This window comes from Zalophus californianus, chromosome 4 (assembly GCF_009762305.2).
Source record: "Zalophus californianus isolate mZalCal1 chromosome 4, mZalCal1.pri.v2, whole genome shotgun sequence".
NCBI classification, from domain to species: Eukaryota; Metazoa; Chordata; class Mammalia; order Carnivora; family Otariidae; genus Zalophus; species Zalophus californianus.
Window position 1 is genome coordinate 162,449,220 of NC_045598.1, and position 17,105 is coordinate 162,466,324.

Consider the following 17,105-nt stretch of genomic DNA (forward strand, 5'->3'; position numbering starts at 1 on the left):
ATATACATCACATATACATATACATATGTATACATATATACATATATATAGTATATATACATGTATATACATACATATACATATATACATATATATACGTATATATACATGTATATACATACATATACATATATACATATATGTATACATATATATACATCACAGAGATAAATGTGAACTATTTGTGGAAAGGTTTTTGAAGCATAGTTTCTTCTGCAGTTGTTTCTTAAAGCAAAACCAGCCACAAGTTTTTTTTTTAAGCATACATTAGTCTATTTATTATTTCACTTTGAACATGTGTGATAAGGAGAAAAATGTTAAGTTTTTTAGAAAGCACTTTGCCATCTTTTTTTTCCTGTGAAACAATTAAAAATGAATTTTATCTCTACATGGCAGCTATCAATTCTTTCACTGATTTCTCTTTTGGCTCTGCAAGCATTAGGATTTCCTAAATCCAACAAAAGCTAAGAAATGAGTTGGTTTATTTAATATGCAAATTTTATGCCATATAATAAGTTGAATCTGCTTGTAAAAGTTTTATTCTCTTTTAAAATAATAGGAGAAGTTAATTTAACAATTAAGGGTTATAACTTTGGAAATGAAATCGCACAAAACGTGGAGGTATATGTTGGAGGAAAACCCTGTCAGATTTTTCAGTGGAACTTCACAGATATTAGATGTCTTTTGCCCAAGTTGTCTCCTGGAAAGCATGATATCTATGTAGAAGTCAGAAACTGGGGCTTTGCATCAACAAGGTATAGTAATGACCATAGACTTGAGGAGTTGTGGAATACATGGGGCCAATGGTTTGGGGATCAGAAAAGAAATAACCATTAACTTTGTAACATTTCAGTTGCTTTTTTTCACCTGTCTACATCTCCTTTTGCAAAGTGTTTTGAGAATATCTCATACAGTGCAATCTGTGCTTAGTTTTGAGGCCAATACCATTCAGGTTAGGTTGTAAGATTTTTCTGTGGAACTAGGTTTGTGTATATATCACATGCTTTTCATTCATTCTGGAAATACTTATCAAGCAGTTAGTAAGGGGCAGGCACTTGCTCAGTGCTGGATTCACTGTGGAGAATAAGAGGGACATGTCCTCCACTATTAGTAGTGCCCACAGTTTTGTCGGGGAGGCAGATTTCAAACAGAAGATTACATCAGTAACTTAATTATAAGTGTGAAAAAAGGCTATGAGTAAGAGGTAGCAGGTCTGTAAGAGCATATGTAGAGAGCACTAACTTTTCCTGAGGGACAGGAAAGTGTTCCCTAAAAGGTGACAATTAAGCCAAGAAATGGGTAGGAGCTGCCCATAAAGGAGAGGAGGACAGAATCTTTCTCCAGCTATTTCCCTTAGGTAACTGTTCAGTATTTCCTTCCCGGAAGCTGTTTGTTAAAATTTTAGTAAAATTTTAGTTCTGGCATAAGAAAAGTACTCGTTTAGAATACTTAGAAAAAGAGGAAACTGAAATAGAGGGATTAAAAAAAAAAGGCAGGTACACCTGATGTCAGAATAGGAGAGATTATTGCAGCAGAATTTTGAGGTGAAGGAAGATGAGCAACAGTAAATATGAACCCCAGAACTACATCCCCTGTTCGATTCACAGGACAGAGTTCACATAGCTTCCAGAAGAGCTGCTGGTTTGTGCTTTGGCCTGAGGGAGATAATGAGCAGAATTGACAGCCTACAAAACTGGTTATTTCAGTGACAGTTCAAGAAATACGAATTCAGTTATGCTGAGGAAGTGAACTAAAAGTTAACACAAAGACTCATTTTCCTCATGGTGAGAGCTGGGATGTAGGAGTCTCCTCTAAATATCAGGTCATAAAATCACTGTACATTTCGATGATCTCCTAGCAGACACATTGTCTGTAACAAAGCAAAATAAGTTTAAAACTCTCTCATTGAAATACTGGGAAGGCAGATCATGACAGGTGTCCAACATACATAGAATAATAAATTCAAATTAGTTGCACAAAACTTTTATTTCTTATATAAAATGTATGGAATTTCATCTCTATTCTCTTATAGATAATACAGCCTTTATGTTTTACTCTAATGAATATATAAAATATTTTAAAGGACATCATATATTTCTTGTGACCTCAGTTCTCATAACCATATCTTTCTCATCTTATTTTAAGATTCCCCATCTCAAATTATTCTTGCCATGGAATTTTCAGAAATTGAATTTTCCTTGTTAGGGAAAAACTATTATTATATATTATTATTTTATATAGTACATTACTACATATACTATGTATGTTATTATTATACACGCACACACACAGACCATCCAGCCAAATTAAGGTCATGATGTTATCAGATTATTTAGTTTGAAAAAGTAATCTCTAATTAAATATTCAACTACTTCCTCTTCCTAAATGACTCATATCCTAACAAGAGTTTAGCAATAGGATCTCATGGAAAACTCCTCAAAACATCTATTAATTTTTCTTTTGCAGAGACAAATTGAATGCTTCTATACAGTATATTTTGGAAGTGACTGCCATGTTTCCACAGAGGGGCTCTTTATATGGTGGAACTGAAATCACTATAATGGGTTTGGGGTTCAGCACAATACCAGCTGAGAATACCGTGCTCTTAGGTAAGAGCACCCTCACAAAAGGGTGTTATCATTTTTTTTACTTTAAAAGATGTGCTTAGGGCGCCTAAGTTGGTTAAGCATCTGCCTTTGGCTCAGGTCATGATCCAGGGTCCTGGGATTGAGTCCCAAATCAGATCCCTGCTCAGCGGGAAGTCTGCTGCTCCCTCTGCCCCCGCCCCCACCCACCCTGCTCATGCTCACTCTCTCTCTCAGAAAAATAAATAAATAAAATATTTTAAAAAAATAAAAAATAAATTAGAAGATGTGCTTTTAGGTGCTGAGTTATTACACAGTACTCTCAATCATGGAAACTTTATTTTGCTATTAACATATAAAAGGCTAAGTGTGTTTGGTTAAGGTGGTAAAGAGGAATTGAATAATTGCTTTTGATTTCAATAAATATTTTATATTTAATATGTATAAAACACTTTAAAAAGTGAAAGCCTCTGTTCTAAAATTAATCAATACTCAAACATGATAACTCTCAGAAAAGTATCAGAGATTTTACTAAATGTGGAGCTTTTGCAGGGCCTTAATTGTTTACTAATTATACTTCATCTCTATGTTTTACAAAAAATATTTGAGAAAATGTTTTTTTCCCCCATCTTTTTTCTTTTCTTTCTAGGGTCCTTCCCTTGTGATGTGATTTCATCATCAGAAAATGTCATAAAATGTATTCTTCATTCAACAGGGAATACATTCAGGATTACCAATATTGGAGAAGATTCAGGTATCAGCCAACATTTATATGTTGTAAATAATGAAAGCTCTCTACCCTGAAGTTGATCTGATTTTTATTTATTTAATACTTCAAAGTATTCAGAGGAAAAATATTGCTATTTCTTTCTATAATTCATCAATAGTTTGTCTCTAATTTATCCCCTGACCTAGGGGGGCACATATAGAATGAATCAGTGGTAGACTTGAGTTTACAAGCCTAGACTGCAATTTGCAAGCTGAGGAATTGCCATTAGGTTTTACTTCAGTACAGAACCTCCCAAGTTATGGTAGTTTGTTATTGGCCATGGGTTTCTAAATAAATATTCAAATTGAAATTATATAGACTTTGGCATGCCTTTATGCCTGAGAAAATTCTTATGTTTAAAGAATTGAACACAGCTTTGAAAAATATTCCGTGGGATATTTCTGAACAACTTGTTTATTGACTTTCTGATTTTTTTTTCAAATTGTCTCTTGATTATCAGTTTTGGAAGTGTGCGGTTTATTTTTATCCCTCACTTCTCATTATCTTCTCATTATGCACATAAAAATTTAAAAATGTAATACTTCAAAGATAATTATTAAGAATTTTTATTACTTTTCCTTTTTAAAAAAAAATGTGTCTCAATTCTTGCTTCCAGTACATGGATTAGGTTATGCCTGGTCACCATCAGTCTTAAATATATCTGTGGGAGACACAGTGACGTGGCATTGGCAAGCACATCCATTTCTTAGGGGAATGGGATACAGGGTTTTCTCTGTATCCAGTCCTGGAAGTGTAATTTATGATGGCAAAGGATTTACGAATGGAAGAGAAAAATCTGCATCAGGTATGCTTAGACTTTGTTGCATTTTGTGTCATGCTTCTCTTTCCTAGATATAATAAAAAGATGTATAGATTTAAAATACTTTTGCATAAATTATATGTGTAAATAGTTGGCATTTTATTGCTGTAGTAAAAATGTTGCACATTTATAAAAATATTATAAATGAATGTAAGCAAGGTATTTTATATATCAGAGATGAGTTCTGATTCAGAAATATCTTTATTCTGGAATAATCAATTCAAAAAATATCAAAATAAGCAAAATACAAAGAAAATTGGAGTATGTGTTTTAATCATACCAACTTGGTAGCAAGTAACAAACTTCAGTTGATTGGAATCAGCAAATGAGTATTTCTCTTAAGACAACTCAGTGAAAGTGTGCCTTTTAAACTGTATGTTCTGTTCTATACATATAGCAGTTTGAACTTTTTCTCATGAATACAAAGTATTGTTTGTTTTGCACTGAATGGTGAAGTTTTCTTTAAAATGTGGTAAATTATGCCAGACTGGACATGATTTTCTAGAAAAATTAATGCCGGATCTTGTCTTCCTGGAATGTAATTTCATTATAGAAGATAGTTCTTGTATAGCCAGTGAGTCCTTTCTTTACTACTTCCTGTTGAAATATCACATGCATAAAAAGTAAGAATCCTGTCATCTGCATGTGTGTATGAATGATCATTTGAAATTTCTTTTGGAGGATGCATTAATTACTTCTTTATTACGTATAATCTTATTTTATGGCAGGTTCATTTTCTTACCAATTTACTTCACCTGGAATCCATTATTACAGCAGCGGGTATGTTGATGAGGCTTGCTCCATTTTTCTCCAAGGAGTCATTAATGTTTTACCAGCTGAAACCAGGCACATTCCCCTGCACCTGTTTGTGGGTAGCACCGAAGCCACATATGCTCAGGGTAAGAGGGTTAGAGATGGAAACCATCTTTACTGTTTACTCCAGTGACCTAGGGTGCATGTGACCCTTTTGGAGTAGGAAGCAGATGACTGGGTATAACCCTGCTTCTGTCTCTGACCAGCTACATGACCTTGGATAGATCTGAACAGTTCTGAGGCTGGAATCTATTCTATAAAATGAGGCCCGTGTTAATGTTGTCCTGCCATTCTCCCAGAATCCTTCTGTGCCTCAAATGAGATGTAGCATGAAGAAATTTTGACACTCTGTATGCCCCCCAAAATATATCAAAATGAGAGATGATGTTATTGTTTTGTTTTCATCATAGGACCTAGCCTTAGACAAATTGAAAAATAAATTAATTTTTATATTCACTCTTCTCTCTTTACTACACCACCTTTGTCCAGGTCTTTATTTTAACTTTGTACTGCCTGAGCCCCTCTTGTCATTAAAACAAAACCCAAAACAATTTTTAACAGGATATAAACCACCACCATTAAAATAAAGAGTAATGCAGTCTGAAAACAGTTCTTGTTTTAGAATATTATCCGTGACTTATAGGCAGTTTCTTTTGCCTAAAGGACCTGTGAATTTGCACTTGGGGAGCTCTGTGGCAGGCTGCCTAGCAACAGATCCCTCGTGTGGCCCCAACAATACCAGGGTTAAAAATTCAGATGGATTGGTCTTTGAGCTTTCAAGCTGTTTTTCACCATCTATAAACAACATTAGTCCATCTGCTGGAACACGAAATGAATTGATAACAATTACTGGACATGGCTTCAGTAATCTCACATGTGCTAATAAGGTAAGAATATAAAGATCTCCCGTATACTCAATAAAAGGAAAATGTTTCATCCACAACCTCATAATTTAGTTTCTAACAGCTTTGTTACAATATAATTAATATACCATATGATTCACCCATTTAAGGTGCATAGTTCAGTAGCCTTTAGTATATTCAGAGTTGTGTATCCATCACCACATTCAATTTTAGAACATTTTTATTACCCCAGAAAGGAACCCTTCACCCTTAGATATTACCATCAATCTCTTAAACCCTCCCAGCCCTAAATAACCACTAATTTACTTTCTGTCTTTATGGATTTGCCTATTCTGGACCTTTCTTATAAATAGAATAATATACATGGTCATTTGTGACCAGCTTTATTCACAAAACATAATGTTTTCAAGGTTCAACCATGTTGTTCCATGTTTATCAGTACTTCGTTTCTTTTTTTTTTGATGCATTCAACAGCTCCTGAAATAATGAAGAATAATTTCCCATAATGCCTAAGTATTTATTATTATTATTATTATGTTCAGTTAGCCAATATATAGTACATCATTAGTTTTTGATGTAGTGTTCAACAATTCATTAGTTGCATATAACACCCAGTGCTCATCACAACACGTGCCCTTCTTAATACCCATCACCTGGTTACCCCATCCCCCCCACCCCCCTCCCTTCTGTACTTAATTTCTTTTTATGGCTAAATAATATTCCATTATATAATATACACAACGTATTCATCCATTTACCAGTCATGGGCATTTAGATTATTTTCATCTTTTTGACTGTTATGAATAATGTAGCTATGAACATTCATGTGTGGTCATAATTTAGTTTTAAGATTAATCCAAGAGATGTCTTAATCAGCTCCCAAAATTATTTTTATGAATAAAAAAGTTCGCACAAGATTAAATTTTTTAAAATTTTGTTGTTGTTAATATAAAATTTAAGTTCACACTAGAGTAATGTATTGACTTGTTTCCATATTCCTTTTACATTCAGGTTACAATTGGCAGCTACCCCTGTATTGTAGAAGAAAGTAGTGACAGTTCGATTATATGTCATATTGACCCTCAAAACTCAATGGATGTTGGCATCAGGGAAATTGTCATGTTAACTGTCTACAACCTGGGCATGGCTATCAATATGCTGTCCAACGAATTTGACAGGCGATTTGTACTTTTGCCAAGCATAGACATGGTGTTGCCAAATGCAGGATCAACTACGGGAATGACAAGAGTGACCATAAAAGGCTCTGGATTTGCAGTTTCTTCTGCAGGTGTAGAAGTCTTCATGGGTAATTTTCCCTGTAAAATTCTATCAGTAAATTATACAGTCATCAAGTGTGAAACATCTCCTGCTCCCCAACAGCTTGTGAAAGTGGATCTTCTGGTACATGGAGTGCCTGCCCAGTGTCAGGGGAACTGCAGCTTTTCATACTTAGAAAGCATCACTGCTGTTGTAACAAGAATCTTTCCATACTCTATCGAAGGACCTGTAAAAGTTCTTATTGAAGGAGAAGGTTTTGACACTACCTTGGAGGACATTGTTGTTTTCATTGGAAACCAACAGTTCAGAGCAGTAGATGTTAATGAAAATAACATCACTGTTCTTGTGAGTCCTCTCCCAGCTGGACTTCATTCTCTTAGTGTTGTGGTGGGAAGGAAAGGCTTGGCTCTGGGAAACCTTACTGTTAGCAGCCCCGCGGTAGCATCTGTCACACCAGCTTCTGGAAGCATTGCTGGTGGAACTATATTGGTGACCACGGGAAACGGCTTCTTCCCAGGCAACACCACAGTCACTGTTGGGGATGAACCTTGTGAAATTATTTCTGTCAACTCCAGTGAAGTCCACTGCTACACCCCAGCAGGGACAGCTGGAAGGGTCAGTGTGAAGATCTTTGTTAATGCAGTTGCCTATCCACCTCTGTCATTTACGTATGCCTTGGAAGATACTCCACTTCTCAGAGAACTTGTCCCAAATACAGGTACTTCAGTACTTTCCTTTTGTTGTCTTGATACGTTATTATCAGTAATATTTATTAGTGTAGAATTGGAATAATGTTTATAAATGATTATTAAGATGTGTTTTTAGACAATCCACTTAACCCAATAAATACATGGGATTTTTCTGTGTAGTTTCCATTTTGTGATTATTTTTTGCATAATTTTATCTTGGGATAAAATTTTTAGTCAAATTCCAACTTCTGGGGTGCCTGGGTGGCTCAGTTGTTAGGCGTCTGCCTTTGGCTCAGGTCATGATCCCAGGGTCCTGGGATTGAGCCCCGCATCAGGTTATCAGGCTCCCTGCTCAGCAGGAAGCCTGCTTCTCCCTCTCCTATTCTCCCTGCTTCTGTTCCCTCTCTCACTGTCTCTCTCTCTTTGTCAAATAAATAAATAAAATCTTAAAAAAAAACCAACAAATTCCAACTTCTATTTTGAAACAAAATCCCCATTAACTTGACCTAAATCTCAAAATGAGGAAGAAATAGATGGATATCTATGAATTAAAACTGATAATTTATGTCATTAATGTTGATATGGCATAGGAAACAACTGTAAAATTCAGAAGTAGGTTACTAAACATTGAGAGTTTTTCTGTATATCTTATTTCCATGAAACTACAATTGGATACTAACTTATTAACTCAACAGAGTTCTTTTTAAGGAGGTAATTGACCCATTCAGATAGAAATAAAATATTATGAAATAAGATTTACTTAATGATTTAACAGAACTCATTTTTCCAAGCTAAGGATAGATTAAGATGTCTTCTTAATTTTTTGTCATTATTCTATGCTGTTTCTGAACATCTTTAAGCTCTTAGAATGCTTATCATCTACATAATGAATTCTAGAGAGACCACTATAGTGTAATGATGAAACATGACCTTGATGCCTAGGTTCAAATCTCGGTTCTTCTACTTCACAGTGATGCAACTTTGGACAAAGCTTTTTAAATATTAGTTTCCTTATACATGCAAGTACCTAAGGTTAAAGAAATTCATTTGTATAATGTAACTTCGAATGGCAACTTTAATAAAGAACTAATTAAATGTTAGCTTTTTAAAAATAGTCTTTTTTTAGTTTATATTACCAGAAAATGTGGTCAGGTTTGGGTAAGATGTATTCTCTCCCTTCGAGAAGTTTGCTATTGAAATTTTCTTTGGTACATCAAGTTTTCTCATTTAGAAAATTTTAAAAGAGGCAAACATGAGGGTGCCTGGGTGGCTCAGTTGGTTAAGCAACTGCCTTCGGCTCAGGTCATGATCCTGGAGTCCCGGGATCGAGTCCCGCATTGGGCTCCCTGCTCAGCAGGGAGTCTGCTTCTCCCTCTGACCCTCTTCCCTCTCATGCTCTCTCTCATGCTCTCTCTCTCTCAAATAAATAAATAAAATCTTAAAAAAAGAGGCAAACATGAATAATAGTAATGCCATAGTTTCCCCCATATATTTGTAATCATTGCAAATGATGAACTGGATATTGGCATATGTTTTTATTTCCATGAACCATTTCTGTCCCATCTCTTTCTTTGAATGTGTCTTTCAAACAATGTATTTGAAGATAGAAGACTTGCAGACAAGTGAGAACTGAGCTGTTTTATTTACTAAGGAAACAAAGTAATAGATCACACTTAGTTAGAACAACGCTTCCATTTGAAAGGTGAAAATGCTAGACAAAATTAAAAATTTAAGGCCTAAAAAACATTTTTTTGGCTCATATCTTAAAACTATTCCTAACATGAAAGTCTCATAAATATCTGTGGTCTTTAAAATGACAATTTAAATATCAGTGATCTTTACTATGGTCAGTTATATGGTTCTTTTTACTATTGCTACTTGAATTAAAATCAGCCTACTACTTGGTGACTCTGTATGTATAACAAGTTACATTGATTTGTACCTATTCACTTATTATTTAGGTATGTAGGTATTCATTTGGATGACCTATGACAAATTCTTTGTGTTTAATGCCCTCAATACATTTTTGTCAAAAGGAGGAAGGAAGGGAACAGAAAAATTGAAGTACTTTGTTCTATGTACATTTATTCAAGGCATCAATATCAACATTCATTTATAATTCTTTTTTTTAATGTTATGTTATGTTAGTCAGCATACAGTACATCATTAGTTTTCAATGTAGTGTTCCATGATTCACTGTTTGCGTATAACACCCAATGCTCCATGCAATACATGCCCTCCTCAATACCTACCACCGGGCTAACCCACCCCACCAACCTCCTCCCCTCTAGAACCCTCTGTTTCTCAGAGTCCGTAGTCTCTCATGGTTCGTCTCTCCCTCTGATCCACCCCCTTCCTTTTTCCCTTCCTTCTCCTAGTGTCCTCCATGGTAGTCCTTATGTTCCACAAATAAGTGAAACCATATGATGATTGACTTTCTCTACTTGACTTATTTCACTTAGCATAATCTCCTCCATTTATAATTCTTTAAATTAATTCCTTATTTCTGTGTATACTATCTTACAACTAATTATTTACCTATCATAATTTATCAAGCTTATATATTGAAAATATTTAAATTAAGAAAACTAATCCATCCTCAAAAGAGTTGCCAATAGCAGGGAAGTACCAAAAATAAAAAATAGTAAGCCCCATCCCTAAAATATACTCCAGCCCACAACTCCTGCTGAGACATTCATAGTTCCTGATTCGAAATCATCTCTCTTCCCTTGTTTCCTCTTCTCCACTAGCCTGAACTAACATTAACAATAGCAGTAGAATAAGAATGCAGTGGAATGGATAGAAGGGCTGGGAAAGAATGAATGTTGAGATAAGTTATTGTAAATATGCTGTAGATTGTAACATATGGTATAGCCTTTGTGTTTTGTTAATATATATTTATAATATTTATAAAATTTATATTTTTATTTATATAAATATAATTTATATATAAGCTTTGAAATACTGGATATTATTTTGTTTATGGGAGTAATTAGGTGTATCTTTAAATGCATGTATAAGTACTGGAATTTAGATATATTTTTTGCTTTTTTTTTTTTTAAAGGTCCACCAGGAACCAAAATTCAAATCACTGGATCTAATTTTGGTATTGATATCTTGGACATTTTGGTGATGATAGACAACATTCCGTGTAACGTAACCATGGTCAATGATAGCATATTGCAGTGCATAATTGGAGATCATGTTGGTGGCACTTTTCCTGTTACAATGCATCATAAGACAAAAGGCTTTGCTGTGTCCGCAGTTGTATTTGAGTACCCACTTACTATTCAAAATATTCATCCAAGCCAAGGTAGTCATGAATGTGCAGGAACCTACAGATACTTTGTATTGTTTCAGTAAACACTTACCTTATTTAGAAAAAAAATATTCTTCAAACAATGCTAAAATTTGTAGTCCCTATAACACATTTAAAATATTTTTGTTTATGCATTGAATATGCATGCATGTGTATCAGCTAATCATCTCTAAATATTCATTTATGGCCTATATTTCTCTTAGTGTTATATAATTAACTTCAAGTTTAATCCTACTTAAAATGTCCAGATTATATGTGAAAATTTTTTATAAAATCATGTTTAGACATCACTGACCTGTAATTATTAATACATAAATATTTTTTTCTATTTGAAAATTATTTTAGTGGTTAAAAACCTTAAGAAAGTATAAGCAATGTACTCCTAATTAAAATAGTAATTTTACATTTATCTTTTGACTACTCTGAAATTCTTTTGACATCTCTCTTAAATAAAGTTTTAGTTCCTAGAAGTAGTTTAAATAAATGATGGGATGTAACACTTATTCAGTAAAGGTTTTGTTGCATTAATATAATACAGTATAATACAATATATAACTTCAGTTCTAAGAATTGTTTCATTTAGTGTAACTTCCATTTCAGGTTTTAAAATAAATAGAGGAGGTTTTCTTTTCATGAACTGTTTTTCCCTCTTGTATGTCTTCACTAGGAAGCTTTGGTGGTGGTCAGACCATGACTGTGACCGGCACTGGGTTTAATCCACAGACCTCAACTGTATTGGTGTGTGGCTCAGAATGTGCAGTTGACAGGCTTAAATCTGATCGCACAACACTATTATGTAAAATTCCACGTAACGATGGTGAGTAGTCAGGAAAAAGAATGGCAGTCTTTGAGCAGTTATTAATGTTAAAGAAATCAGAGTCTGAATTTCTTCTTCCAAGTTTTTGTGTTTTGAGGGGACATTGAATCACCTTTATGACTACCTTGATTTTATTTTATTTTTTTAAGTTTTTATTTAAGTTTTCCCTTGAAAAAAGGAGCCATAGGTATTTTTCTATTACACTATATATCAAAAATTAAAGAGAGAAATTAAAAATTTTATTTATTAAAGCCTGAAGAGTTTTTTTTTATGTTATGTTATGTTTTTAACAATTTCTTCAGAACTCTGTTTTCTGGGTTTATGTGTTTTTCAAGATTCATAACATTTGGCTAGGTTGAATTGTTTATAATAAATTGCAGTTTTTCAGTTTATTACATAAACGGAGCATGCCAAATGGAGAACACATTTTTAATTCCTATTGAACAATTAGTTTCCATTAAAGATAGGCTAGTATAATGATCATGAGTGTAAACCCTGCTAATGCATGGCCAAGATTCAGACCCAAGCTGTGTCTTTGGACAGGTTATTCAACGTCTCTGTGCCTCAGTGTTTCCTCATCTGGGAAGTGAGATAACTTTTGCCTACCTTATAGGATTATTGTGACATTTAATAAGTTAATGTATGTAAAGTGGATGGAATGCTATCTGAAATAGGATATGTGATTTGCTGTTATTACTATTACTCTTATTATTTAGTGGATAAAGAGCCCAGCCTCTCAGGAGCTACTGAATTTCATTTTGCACTTGCTATGTCATCTCAGCTAAGTAACTAAACTCCTCTGTTTCAGTTTGTCCACCTATTAAATGGAGATATTATTTTTTTTATTTTTTATTGTTATGATAATCACCATACATTACATCATTAGTTTTTGATGTAGTGTTCCATGATTCATTGTTTGCATATAACACCCACTGCTCCACGCAGAACATGCCCTCTTTAATACCCATCACCAGGCTAACCCATCCCCCCACCCCCTCCCCTCTAGAACCCTCAGTTTGTTTTCCAGAGTCCTAAATGGAGATATTATTAACCCTAATTCTTGGGTTATTGTGAAGTTTAACTACCTGACATTTTAAGTATACAACAAATTTTAATTACCTAATGAAATTTAAGAAGAACCAAAAGGAATGCTCTAGGTAAATAAAAGATATGGTTTATATGCATTTTTAAACAAAATTTGATGAAACTTTTCTAAACATTTTTACTTCTTTTCTGACTTTTTAAAAAAAGATTCCATTTATTCATTGGAGGGAGAGAGATAGCATGGGCAGTGGGTGGGGGGCAGGAGGAGAGGGGGAGGGAGAAGCAGGCTCCCCAGTGAGCAGGGAACCCCTTGCGGGATCGATCCCAGGACCTCAAGATCTGAAGGCAGGTGCTTAATCAACTGAGCCACCCAGGCACCCCTCTCTTCTGGCTTCTTAAACAAAGAATATTGAAGAAAATATAACATTTTTGTCAATGAGCTTATTTATCATTTGGACATCAGTTTACATGCTGATTTTTTAAAGAAAGGCAGCAGTGCTGTCAAGATTTGTCAAGGTTTTTGAGATGTCTTAACACCAGCTTTGCTTCTTCTTTGGACACTTTTGTACTGGGTGTCTGTGTTTTTTCTGTCTCTTACCTTGCTTCCAGCTGTCACACCTTGCCGCAATCCATGCGCGTGCCTTAGCATTTCTTCCTCCTTCCCTGCTCTGATGTGCAATGTTGGATCCTCTGGGGCTGGAACCCTACGCAGGGAAGTTTGCAGAAGTGTCTGCAGTAAGAGGTTCCTAGGAAGGTTCTAAGGGTTTTTTCCCTTTGATCATGTGCATGAACTTTGTGATGTTTTTGGCTATTGCTAGAGATCCTTATTACTTGACATACAGCCTGTGTATATTGGAAGTGATTTCAGGAAAAGGAAGATGTTGTGGAAAATGTTTGGGGGTTTGGGGAATGAATAAGGGCCTGAACGGCAGAACTGTCCTCAGTTTGATCCTCTTCTTCTAGGCAGAGGACCTGAGCAAGCCTGTGAAGTGAGCGTGGTCAATGGGAAGGATTTGTCACAGTCCACGACTCCTTTTACATATACTATGTTCCTGACTCCACTCATCGCCGAAATATATCCCAAGAGAGGCAGTACAGCAGGGGGCACCAGACTTACGATCACGGGATCAGGCTTCAGGTGCTGTCTTCACACACACATACATCAATGCATATATGCAGGCTCACGCCATTACTCCTGGCTTTCTCATGTGCAAGAACAGTGCTTAAATATAGTCATGTGATGTGTACTCATCTGCTCAAAAGTCATGCTTGAGGCACATCGTAGTACTAATAGCTAACATTTATCAAAGATTTACTCTGTGTCAGGCACCTTCTTACCCCATGGAAACTTCCTGCCTTACCCTCTTGGATATTTTTATCCCATTTTATGGTTAGGAGACTAAAATTAGAGAGGTTAAATAACTTGCCCCAAATCCTAGTCAAATCCCAAGAATAAATCACATTCTTGTTATGCTTCCCTCACCATCTCATCACCAACCATGATCTGCTTCATTGGGTCAATGAAACATGTCTTCATACATCACATCCATTTCATTGTAACTGGCCAGATTCCTTCTTCCTAAACATATTCATTATTTGGCTCAAATTTATGTACTGCACTGTCATCATTCTTCAAGTGGATAAGGCTGACTTCAAAACCCCAGATCATTTAAATCATAGGAGGCAATTTTAATTCCACAAGTACATAATTTCTCAAGACCTTGGACTTGCATTTTTACATGGATATTAAATTCTAAAAAAAAAAAATTCTAAAGTCTTTGAATGTGGTGAGAATATCACATAAACAAAAGGATCCCTGAAAGTCGCTTACAAAAGTAGCTGTTTAGAGAGTAACAAAAAATCTCTCAATAAATTGAACCTAGGCTGTTTTCCTTCAACACTGGAATGCCTGCTAATTTGTACAGTTTTATTTCCTGGCTTCTTAATCTTTGCTTATTTTTTCTCAACAAATATTTTGAAGTCTTAGTACTGACTGAAAAAGTATCAGTCTGCCTTTGATGGATCATAGAATAAGGTTATTATTTTTGCAATAAGGCATATCAGTAATAGTGTTTGACAACGTGACGTAGAAATCTGAGAAAAAAAATCAGTGTTTTGTTTTCCCCCTTTTTTCTTCACAGTGAAAATATGCAAGATGTTCTCATCACCATAGCCGAAGCCAAATGTGATGTTGAGTATTCTAACAAGACATATATCATCTGTATGACAAATGCCCACACCTCTTCAGGGTGGGCTCCAGTGTGTGTCAACATCAGAAGCATTGGCATGGCCAGACTGGTAAAAGTGCTGTTGGGTATAATAATAATAGCAATAGAAAATGGGGGGGGGAGGAAAAATAGAAAAGCATTATGGGAGATGAAGTAATTGGTAATGGACTTTTTACTTTGTTAATGTCTCCAAAAAATAACTGAGATGTAACTATACTAAATTTAAAGTCACATGTTTTTGTTGCTTATTAGTAACATTTTAAGATTTCAGGTTTTGAATTATTCTGGATTGTTGTGTAATTGGTAATTGATTTTTCACTTTATTATTATTGTGAAATAAACCAACAGGCAGCTATAACGTTTAAAGTAGATTATACTTTATCACTAATGAAAATGTTTACTTGTTTAGATTTCTTCATTTTGAGAAATTGAATGAAGAATTCTGATAAAAACTCTCAATTTATAAGTCTCTCATGTTTTGTTGCAGGATGATTCTGACTTCCTGTATGTTGATGTTTGGTCCTCCGACTTCTCATGGGGAGGAAAATCTCCCCCAGAGGAAGGGTCTTTAGTTGTTATTACAAAAGGACAGACAATTTTGCTGGATCAAAATACACCTATTCTGAAAATGTTGCTTATTCAGGGTAAATTTCTGAAAGTCTGCTTGTTATATTCTGTCTATGGTATATTTTTGTGAAGTAAATTTAACTAAATGTTCATGATTATGAACATCCATAGTGGCATGAGGTTTTGAATGCAATGTATAGTACTGTGTTCTTTAAATTGAGCATTAGAATCTGTTTGTGGTATACAATTATTCAGCGTGTTGTAAGCAGAATCTTTTAAGGAAATAGAAAAGAAAATATCAGAGTGTCTTGGATTTTCATGGGTAAGCATCTTTTAAAGTTAAATGTTTTATGAAACTTTTGTTTTAATAATAATGTGTATATGTGTATGCACACATGTCTATGCACTTGCGGTGGATCATAACAGTGAAAAGTATTTCCCATTTAGAAAAAGACTGGTATAGTGGGTCCCAGGGGTTATAAAAATCATAGAGATTTGCTAAATTCTATACTAAATGACCCTCTGACTCCCATTGGATGCCAATTGTGCTTCTCACCTTTGCCTTTGAACATACTTTCATTGTATTTGGGATCCTCTCTGCTTCTTGATATTCTGTTATTACTGTAGAAGACTAAATAAGCAGAACTCTTATAATTGCATGTAAAAGCAATAATGATTGGCAAGAGTAAAATGCTTTGGGCTTTCATGTATGAACTTTGCCATAATGGTTTTAGCTGCTCAAAGACCTTTATATTTTGTTTTTGTCTTAACTTCTGGGATAACAGTAGTGTTTCAGTTGTTTGAAGTTATTATCTGTTGGACTTTTGGACAAGTAAAGTTTTACTGTTCACAAATTTATATCAGTCTTATAAGAATATATCTTAGCACATTCTTTAAAAATGCCAATCAAGCTCTAGGTGTTGCTAGTGCAGATTTAGTGGATGAAAGTTCAGTGGTAATGTCAGCATTATAACAATTTGTATAAAAGTGCTTTTCTTTCATTTTAATTGTTTTTGTTCTTAATTTATATATGGAGGCCCTGTGTTTACAGAACTTTAATTCTATGTAAGCTGTACTCTTTAAAAGCATTGAAAATAACAATGATCAAGGGAAAAGAATGTGCCTAGGCATTTAATTTTCTATTAACTCCTGGGTCCTGTCTGAAGTTTTTATACTTTATGTTGCCAATGAGCTGAAGTTAAGTGACATACAAAATGATTATCAGATAAGAATAAGAATTTAAATTTGCATGTGTAATTTAACAAATAGCATTTCCCTTGTGTTGTATTTCAAAATTGTATGGTTGGTTCATA

The 17,105-nt window shown here is 34.6% G+C and overlaps 1 protein-coding gene across 1 annotated transcript in view; it reads left to right on the forward strand.

The window, feature by feature from the left end:
- Positions 1–17,105, forward strand: part of PKHD1L1 (PKHD1 like 1) — a 154,442-nt gene that overhangs the window by 59,173 nt on the left and 78,164 nt on the right. The window contains exons 32-43 of the mRNA XM_027605801.2: positions 560–755; positions 2,467–2,609; positions 3,235–3,339; positions 3,971–4,159; positions 4,903–5,081; positions 5,635–5,874; positions 6,862–7,846; positions 10,882–11,130; positions 11,804–11,953; positions 13,961–14,135; positions 15,139–15,295; positions 15,713–15,869. Coding sequence (XP_027461602.2) covers positions 560–755; positions 2,467–2,609; positions 3,235–3,339; positions 3,971–4,159; positions 4,903–5,081; positions 5,635–5,874; positions 6,862–7,846; positions 10,882–11,130; positions 11,804–11,953; positions 13,961–14,135; positions 15,139–15,295; positions 15,713–15,869 — 2,925 coding nt within the window. The remainder of the gene's footprint in view (positions 1–559; positions 756–2,466; positions 2,610–3,234; positions 3,340–3,970; positions 4,160–4,902; positions 5,082–5,634; positions 5,875–6,861; positions 7,847–10,881; positions 11,131–11,803; positions 11,954–13,960; positions 14,136–15,138; positions 15,296–15,712; positions 15,870–17,105) is intronic.